The following is a 10,736-nucleotide window of genomic DNA, read 5'->3' as shown; positions in this document are numbered from 1 at the left end:
TAAATTTTATTATTTAATTTGATTAGATTTAATTCATAAAAAAAATTAAATATATAAATATTATTTAATTACTTTTTGAGTTATCAAATTAAGAGACACCCTAACAAAATTTCAAGAATAAAAATTATAAACTTAAGTTTTTCTTAAAAATATATTTTCCCCGTTAATGATAAATATTAAAGCACAATATACCCAACCTTAATATATAAAATTAAAGTAGTGAAAAGCTAGTGATCCAGTTAGAATATAATTAAATGGTATAAAACGTTGGGGAAGCAGTCAAAGGGTCAAATGCCACATGCACAATAATCCAAGGTCTCACCTCAATCCACGACGATGACAACGGCCACTACCACATTAATATACATTTTCTGTTTTAGAATTGAATGAGATACTACTGTTTCTCTTTTCCCACTAAAATAATAATAATTCATTAATTTTCCTAGGACTGGAGCTGGACCAACACCAACCACCAGAGGTAATTACAAGATAAGATTCATTTTCGGGGATGACGATTCTCTTAAATTTTTTTTAATTAATATTGTTAAATCTGGTTTGTTATATAATATTTTCTCATTTTACTTAAAGAATATATAATAAAAGATTATACCTAACAATACCAATTGAGAAAAGAATATTGAAAAAACCATTTCCTTCAGTCCGGTACTTGAATCCTCCAATAATTAATATTTAAACATATTTGGTTGGAATTATGTTAGGTATACATTAAAATTAGTTATTAAAATCAGTCATTAATATAAAATTTATACTAAGTATAAATATATATTAAAAATAAATTAAATTACATATATATTTATACATAAATATATTAGTGACTGATTTTAATAATTAATTTTAGTATATAAATAGTATTTCGATTTAGTTCGTTGTTAAGTTTTATAATTATGGATCAAGTTAATTTTTTGTCATAATTTAATTAATAAAATACTTATATATATATATATGTACAATTGGCTAGTGACTAGTTACCATTAGTGAGATTAAATTGAGGGATCAAATTAACTCTCTTAAGAAGCTAAATAGAGTTCAACACTTTTAGTGTTATATGAATTAACTATTAAACTGATCGGTAATATTAAGAAAATAAAAAAATAATCAAAATTTATCTTATTTAATATTTATTAATTATTTAATAATTAACAAATATTAAATAAAATAAGTTTTAGTTGATTTTGGTTAATTTTTTTCCTTCTGATTGATAATGGATAGCTAACTATTCACATAAGTGTTCTGTTACCATATAAGTGTTCTGATTTTAAAAAAATTGGTATAGAAAGACTAGATGATCTTCACTGTATCATATTGTGATTTAATAGGGAGATCGATAAATATATTATAAAAATTATTAACAATATCATTTTTCTTAAATTGTCATTAATGTCATTTCATCTTATAAAATATAAATATAAGTAAATGTTAATTTGATATTTAGTTTTTCACTATTGTATAAAGTGAAATATTCTTTGTGACTATCTAATAAATAAAAGATGAATTTTGTTAGGTAGATAATAGATTATATAAATAATATAAAAATAATGGGTTTTAAAATTAACTCAATAAAATAAAAATATACTATATTTTTAAATTATTCATTTAAATCTTAATATTATAATAACCATTCACACATTTAGTAAATTAAACATCTAATATATTTATTGTTTATATTATTTAATATTTTTATTATCTACCTATATTTTTTCGTAAAAGATATAAATAAATCATTTTTCTTACTATAAACTCCTAAATTTAACACTTTATCTTTAGATATAAAATTTAATTTTGATATATTATTAACACAAAAAATCAATACAGACATCTAATAATATGTTATTATAACAATAAAATTAATAATTTTTGAAACTAAGAAATATTATAAATATTTGAATTTTATTTCAAAATTATGTAAAATTTTTACGTTATGAATATATTCAAATTAAAATTATTTTGGTACGTACTTTGAACGGAAGAGATTTATGTTAAGCTAGTCTACATGAATAATTCTAGTTTTCTACTATTCAGAAAGGTGTTGCTGAAATTCCCACTTTATCCTGAATGATGCCCTTAATGATTCTACTTTATGGGGCCTTGAATGACACTTGTGACCATCTTATCTCAACAACGATGATGTCAGTCACCAGCCGCCGCCATTACACAACATTAAGTAGTATAGCACACCATGCCAAATCCCTTTCTTTCTATAATTAATATTAATCGCATATATATTTGATATTTTTATGTCAAGGAATAAAAATTAGAATATAAAATTAATATTATATCCTCCAATTATTTTTTTGATCAATTTATATCATTCAATTATTATTTCTTATCTTTTTATTGATATTATGACTCTTAAAAAAATTAAGAATTTATTTTTAAAAATATCTATGATAAACAAATATATTATACTTTTGAAATATTAAAAATAATTCTCAATTATATGTAGCATTAAAAGATAATTATTTTATAATACTTGAATATAATATTTTTTATATAATATATTAAAAATATAATTTCTTAGAATATACTTCTTAAAATACATGGTGACTAAAAATAGTTATTTTTATTAATATATCATGTGCTACATATATATTGTTTTTACTTTAACAATATTTTAAAATTAAATTTAAAAAAAAAAGTTGAGTATTATCAACACCAAACACAAAAATTGATGTGTATATAGTTGTTATTTTGTTATTCATTCTCTCTTTTATACAAATGGAGCCCACTTCATGGAAAATTTTGAAGTTGATCCTTCTTCTCATTCATTCATGCCCCCTTCCCCTCTTGGCCTAATCTCTTTCTCCACATGGCGACAAATTCCGTCAACCATAAAATCCCCCTCACTTCTCACCTCCCCAAAAATTTCAATCCTCTCTTCTTCCCTTTTCCTACACTTTAGTTTGCTACACCAAACTTCTCTCTCCCTTCTCTTATTCTTATTATTCCTCACCAAGCCTATTAACAAATATTTTGTTACACCAAATTATTAGCGTCTCAAAAATGGGATCACCCGAATCAAATTTGCCACCAGGTTTTAGGTTCCATCCAACGGATGAAGAACTCATTCTTCACTACCTTAGGAAGAAGGTAGCATCCATACCCTTACCTGTTTCCATCATCGCTGAGGTTGATATCTACAAATTGGATCCATGGGAATTACCAGGTATAATAATATAATAGCATTTTTTTTTGTTTCAATTCTTGTTAGTAAGTATTTTGTGTTTGTTATGAGGATAAGATTGTGCCATGTCGTGTCATAATATAATCAATGACGCAACGTATCATTGATTTTTATTGTATATTATAGCATACAGTGTTGTGATGTGGAAGCTGATTATTATTGGTTTGTTGTGGTTTCTTTATCACCAGCTAAGGCTGCGTTTGGTGAGAAAGAATGGTACTTCTTCAGTCCAAGAGACCGGAAGTACCCAAACGGTGCGAGGCCAAACAGGGCAGCTGCTTCAGGGTATTGGAAGGCTACGGGTACCGACAAGACCATCGTGGTGTCGCCGGCGGCCACAGTTACACGTAGAGTAGGCCAAGAGAGCAGCGTTGGTGTCAAGAAAGCTCTTGTTTTCTACAAAGGAAGGCCTCCAAAGGGTGTCAAAACCAATTGGATCATGCACGAATATCGTCTTGTAGACAACAATAGACCCATTAAGCTCAAAGATACCTCCATGAGAGTAAGTTTACCTAACTACCTTTCCTTTGGATATTTTTTTTTTACAAAGATGAAGAGACTAAACCCGTAAGCTCTTAAGTGAGTATAGAGAAATTATATCATTTGAGCTATAACTCATTGGATCTTATAACCGTTAGATTGCTAATTCATGTGCTTTTGTGCAGTTGGATGACTGGGTTCTATGCCGGATTTATAAGAAGTCGAAATTCTCAGTATCTTCACCGGAGGAATCACCGTCGATTGAAGTTCAGGCTGCAGAAGAAAATGGTTTATTCAAGAACACCATTTTAAGGAGTCCAATTCCAACACCGTCGCCATCACCACCGCCGCCGCTGCCGCAGTCACTGCTCTCTCAAAAATCTGTGTCCTTCTCAAACCTCTTAGATGCCATGGACTACTCCATGCTCAGCACCATCTTATCTGAGAACAATAACAACAGCACCCTTGATCAGCAACAATACTCGCAGATCAACACCAACCAATTGAACCATTCATCGAACATGGAGAACACTAGTAACAGCAACATGATGGTGATGAGGTCAAAGCGCCAGATAGAGGAGGAAACAACAACGGTGTTGCACCCATCAAAGAAGTTCCATCACCAACTTATGGGCTCTTCTTCTTGCAGCTTCCCTAATAACATTAACAACACAAACACTGCACAATACGAGAACCCGCAATGGAACTACCTTGTCAAGCAATCCTTCTTGAACCAGCACTTACTTCTCGCTCCTCATCTTCGATTTCAAGGATAGACCAAAATAAGAAAAAGAAAACAAAAATTGAAATTAGGAAAAGATATTTGAAATATCGAATCCACAAGTTGAGCCCACCGATTTGGTCATTATTAGTACACAGAAAATTACAAAAGGTACCGGTTTTTTTCTTTTTAATTTATTTTTTGTTTTGTTTAGTTGGTGCTTGATAAATGAAATTAGAGATTATTGTTAGATGATTATTGATGAAGCGGAATCAAAAAGATTCCGTTATTCAAAGAAAAATATCCTAGCTAGTCTCTTAATTTTGTGACAAATCAGAAGCAAATTCATGTACAAAATGTTAATTATATTTGTACGTGGTGTTACGTTAGTTGTTGGGTTTGGCAGGTTAGCTTTATTGATATTGATAGATAAATATACTCTTTGTAGATAAAGGTATTGTTCTGATTTTGTGATCATATATTTATATATTTTTCAATTTTCATTCTTTTCCGGGAAAAAAGTTTACGGTAGCTATGAATTTTCTTTTGGATTTGGATTGTTGCCACCGTTTGCCATTTTCAGCAAAGCATTATGCTCAATGGTGCATGAACCTTTTATCGGATATCTTTCATTATATTCTGGCCGTTATTGTTCACGCGTTTGAAACCATGACATGCTTCATGCTTCATTCAATTCATGCTGTCATGTGATACGTAACGCTTGCCACTCATTTATTTTATTTATTAATTATATTAAAATGACAAAAATGGACATATATAAACGTTTCAGTACTGCTTTTAAGATGAAAAGAAAAATCCTCCACCATTCTAAAATTTAATAAGAAAAGTTTTTTATTTTATTTTTTATATTTTTAACACAAATTTAAGTTTCATACAATTAATCATGTATTAGCAAATTATAAATATAATTAATTTTCAAATTCACTTATTGAAAAGTCATCTAAATGCATAACTCTAATTGAATGACGGTATAAAACTCAATGAATTAAAATTAAAATTCTTTCAATGCTTGCTATATTAATTTTTTTTTTTAGAAAATAGGAGGATCGTTGGACATATTATTAGGAGATCCCATTACCATTTGGAATGAGATTTTACAAATCAGAGCAGTGAAGATTAAAGATGGGGGAGAACAGATATGAAGATTATAAATAGATAGACTAATGCAAAATTTAACAGAATTGAGGTACATCTTAATGGTGTTTTCTTTCCCTCGATCGTCCTTCCCTCACTATATAACGTTCTTATAAGAAAAATATAAGAAATTCCACGTGAATGTCTGAAATGGATTCTTTCCATTTTTCTTAACATTTAGAGAGAATAAAGTGTAATTTCTCACTTTTAATTTTATAAGTGGGATTAAAATTAAATAAAAAAAAGAACAATAAAGAATAAAATTAAATACTGAACACCATCCAATACTCTCCTATTACATTACTATTATAGGCTTCATAGATTTAACCTAAAAATGTAACAAAGAAAAAAAAAACTATTATAGGCTTCATAGATTTAACCTAAAAATTTAATAAAGAAAAAAAAACATTCTAGTTGGATCGGAGAATCCGCACCAAAATCGATCTTTTTTCTTTCTTTCTTTTGTGGAGAACTTAAATGACTAGCCAAGTCCAACTTTGCTGCACATCGATGTGTGGCTGATGTAGGTGGTTTTAGATTTTTTTTATATTTATCAATTTATTATTATTATTATTATTATTATTATTATTATTATTATTATTATTATTTAACTATATTACATGTATATATACTAAAATCAGCGACTAATATAAAATATACATTAAAAAATAGGTAAACAATAAATATATATATATATATATATATATATTTGAGTGGTTAATTTTAATGTACAGATAATATTTTTTATTATTATATAAGTGTAAACACTACATACTATACATATATAACAATGTTACATGCCTAGAAACTCAGTCATTATTTATCTTATTATATATAATATAGATAAGAATATAAAGTCTATTATATATTACTAATTTTATAATTAAAATGTGTCATATATCACTTTTATTGCAATTGAAATCAATTTTTTTTTAAATTAAAGTTTTTTTTTTCTCTCTCATTTTTTCACCCACTCTATCTCTTATATATATATATATATATATATATATATATATATATATATATATATATATATATATATATATATATATATATATCATTATCAATGATTAATTATAAAATTTAACAATTAAAATATACAACATGATATTCTCTAATTGTAATTAAAATTAAAATTAAAATATAATTATATTATATTACTAATTTATTAACAACTAAAATATGTCACATGATACTCTCTCATTAAAATTAAGATGAAATATTTTTCTCCAATATAAATATACTTTCTTCCTCTATCCTCTTATCTACTTATCTCTCTGATCCTTCTCTATTTTTCTGTATCCTTCACACTCTATATATAACTTATAATTTATAATTTATATTACTAATTTGACAAACTAAAATGTATCATGAGATATTCTTTCATTACAATTAAAATAAATTATTTCTCTCTAAAATTAACAAACTCTCTTTCTCATTATTCTTTTTTTTTATCTTTTTTCGCTTTTCTCTCTCATTCTCTATCTCTCTATTTTTCTTTCTAAAAAAATTAAATTAATAAAATAATATAATTTAAATAAATTCATAAAATTTTAAAAATACCTTTAATTTATAATTAAATATAATTAAAAATATCTCATAATATTATTCACATAAAAATATATTATTATTATATACATATTTTTTAATTTTTTATTTAATTTTAAATTTTATCGCTTATTTTTTTAATTTATATTTTCACCTTTTTTTATTTAAATATTTATTATATATAATTTGGAGAGAATACTAATATTGTGATTATTAATTAGAATCAAAATTTAATTGTTTAAAAAAATTTTAATTTTATAAGTATTAATATAATTTTTTTATACTAATATGTAATTATATTTTTTTATATATAGAGAGAGAAAAAATATTACTTTTAAATAGTAAACATGAAAATTAATTATTTTTATTTGTGCAACACACTTAATACCTAATCAAATATAAAAGTAAACACATTAAATTAAATTCTTTCAAGTTTTAGATAATAAATATTAAAATTAATTATTAATAAAAAATTAAATTCTTTCACATGAAAATAATAACTAAAAAGCTTATTATTTGATTTTTTATCTACAGAGATTCTGGTCTTCTTAACCGACAAAAACTTTTATCTCCTACGACCTTTTTATAAAAGATGTTCGATTCTATAAATTTTTTTCTGACATAACCTATAATATCAAGACAAAATTAATATAATTTTAAAAGATTTATATTCTCATACGGATAGAATTACTAACATATATTAAAAATAGTGTGAAACAACAATATATAAATATACATAATAAATGATAAATTTTTTGTATGTACGTTAAAAGACTTATATAACGAATGCTAATGTACTCTTGTAAAAGTAAAGAATATAGTATTCTATATGTACAATTATGGGCTATTAATAGTAAGGATCAAATTCTTCGAAAGTTAAAATGTTGATAAAGTAAAGAAGTAAAAATTTTAATTACTTTTAAATTAAAGTAATAAAGTCCATATATAATAAATATTATAAATTTAATAATAATTAACTTATTATTTTATCATTTTATAAATTTTTTCATTTTGGAAAATCTTTTTTCTAAAATTAATGACTACCGTAGTAAGTTTTGAATTTGTTTTTAATAAAATGGATATATTACAGTAAAAAGCTCATCACTTTAAAAGAAATTAAAAAAAAAATCAAATAAGCAACTAAAAAAAGTGAATCAACTACGTACACAAAAACAAAGAGAACCGAAGAAAACCAAAGCAAAGAAAACATTAAAACAATAAACATAATATATATGTATTTTTGCTCGTACAAATAAAATGAATTTTAGGTATTATTTATTTCTGAAAAGTTTGTATCTATAGATTTTTTGGTATATAATGAAATAATTTTATATATTCATATTCTCATTATTTATTGTTGACAAAGATTAAGGAATTGTACTTAAGGATAGCAAATGAGTGATGACTCGTCCAATATGCCTAACTCGCTAGCTAAAGAAGGTGAGTCATGCTAGAAATTTGAGCTAGTTCAAAATAAAATGGTCGCCAACTCACTGCCGTTTTATCGATCCCCATTGCTGCGTTTCTCTCTGGACTTTACGCATTACGCTACTCCCCCTATTCCCTCTATTTTCATTATTGTTCTTTGATGATTGGATTCTAATGTGCTAAGAAACAGTTTGTTATTTTAGATGTGTTTTTGTTTTGATAAATTACATTATTTTTCTATACTTCTAAAAATATATAATTGCTCAGGATAAAATGAAAAAAAACCAAGAAAATAAAAAAAAATATGCCGCATATGTCGAAATGAGGTCTGCATTCTCATTGATTGCGTCACTACCAACTAAATAACTAACAGTGTTATTAATCGATTTAGATGAGCTTTGCCATCACTATCCAACAATGTCATCTTGACAAAGTACACGGGTAAAAAAATGTACATAGACACTCAATGCAATTTGATGAAATAATAGATAAAAACAAGAAAGAAAATGAAATACAGTGAATGCAAAACAAAATAATAGTTAAAAAATTAACTTGATGAAAGATTAAAAAAATATTTATGCATAAAGAAAAAAGAATGATATTAAGAAAAAAAGGTATCAACACGAATAGAAAACGGAAAAAACAACAAAAATTGAATGAGGAGAAAGAAAGAGAGGTGAAGGCGAAGGCCAATGAAAAAGAAACAAGAAAAATTTAAAAATAAAAAGCAAGTGAATGCAATGAGAATAATTAAAAACAAAAAAGATAATATTAGATGATTTTTCTTTTGTGACTATATTAGATGATTTGAAAACCACAAATAAGCACAAATAGAAAATACATACAAAATTATAGAGTATTAATTTTGTAGAATTTAGGGAAGAAAAAGAATAAACTATTATTTTTATTTATAAATGTTCTAAACATTGATAAATTTATACATAAGTATATAAAATTGATATTGTATTCATAAAAATTTATTTTCGATTGACAAAACTATTAAAATGCTAAAAAATTATAAAAAAATTTAAATTATCTCTCCTAATCTAAATGTAACCTTAAATTTCTAACCATACTCTAATCCCACTCTATATCTAATTCCCAACTTTTCACCACCATTTTGCTCCCATTCTACCAACAATCACCACTTTCTAACCTCATCCACCTCCATGCAGTTATTGCGATTTCACCTCTTTTACCCTACTTGTAGGTAGAGGTGTTATTGGTTCGGTTTGGTTCGATTTTAAACCAAAAACCAACCAAACCGATCTGTTCGGTTTTTACATAATATCAACCAATCAGTTTGTTGTCTGCGCAACAACTGAACCGAACCGAACCGAATCAAAAGCGGTTTGGTTTGGTCAGTTTTTTCGGTTTTTAAATCCTAACTAATAGAAAATTAATCTTAGTAAAGTGATATTCAAAACAATCAATAAAATGAAATAATATTACATTACATTCAAATTCAATACAATTTCAAATCATTTCAACAACTAAACATAAAACAAACACATTTGTTAAGTCTAAAACTTCTATTTCAATGTATTACTAAATCACTTTTGCAGTTCGGTTCGGTTCGGTTCGATTTCTGCTGAGCCAACTAAAAATCGAACCGGACCGATCAGTTTACTTAAAAAAAAAAAACAAAAAAACCGATTTTTTTTTGTTTTTATTCGGTTGTTGTAAATTTCGGTTCGATTTTGCGATAAATTTCGGTTTGGTTCGGTAACTTACACCCCTACTTGTAGGTATTGCCACCTTATCCTATCCCACCTCAACTTAACTTCAATTCCTTTATTCTCACTATCTGTTTGGTTCTTTTTTTTTGTTTTTTTATCGTTGTTTTTCCTTTGCCTTATGTTGTTGCTGCTTTCTTTACCTTTTATCACCATCACTAGATTTGTGTCCTAACTATTGGCCTTTTTTCTCTGTCATTAGCTCATTATCTCTTTTTTTCTCTATTGGTTAGTACTTTAAAATAATATAAAAAATTTTGATGTTATTATTGTTGTTGCAACAACAAATATGAGTGAAAGAAGATATATCATTGTTATTGTTGTTGATGGAAGAGATATTGTGAGAGATATGATAGAGATGGAAATAAGAGCGGAAGTGTTGATGGTGGTAAAAATAAATAGTGGTAGTAGGATGGAAAATGAGAGACAACGTTGTTAAAAGTGAAGGTGATAGAGCAAATGGTGG

The 10,736-nt window shown here is 26.2% G+C and overlaps 1 protein-coding gene across 1 annotated transcript; it reads left to right on the top strand.

The window, feature by feature from the left end:
• Positions 1-2,618: 2,618 nt before the first annotated feature.
• On the top strand, positions 2,619-4,909 carry LOC112697020 (NAC domain-containing protein 1). The gene is made up of 3 exons (XM_025750002.3): positions 2,619-3,184; positions 3,391-3,704; positions 3,868-4,909. The coding sequence occupies exons 1-3, from the start codon at positions 3,022-3,024 to the stop codon at positions 4,456-4,458; spliced, it is 1,068 nt and encodes a 355-aa protein (XP_025605787.1). The 5' UTR covers positions 2,619-3,021; the 3' UTR covers positions 4,459-4,909.
• Positions 4,910-10,736: the final 5,827 nt, after the last annotated feature.

This window comes from Arachis hypogaea, chromosome 6 (genome assembly GCF_003086295.3).
Source record: "Arachis hypogaea cultivar Tifrunner chromosome 6, arahy.Tifrunner.gnm2.J5K5, whole genome shotgun sequence".
Classification (NCBI taxonomy): domain Eukaryota; kingdom Viridiplantae; phylum Streptophyta; class Magnoliopsida; order Fabales; family Fabaceae; genus Arachis; species Arachis hypogaea.
The sequence above is the reverse complement of the archived record's forward strand: the minus strand, read 5'-3'. Positions and strand labels throughout refer to the sequence as shown.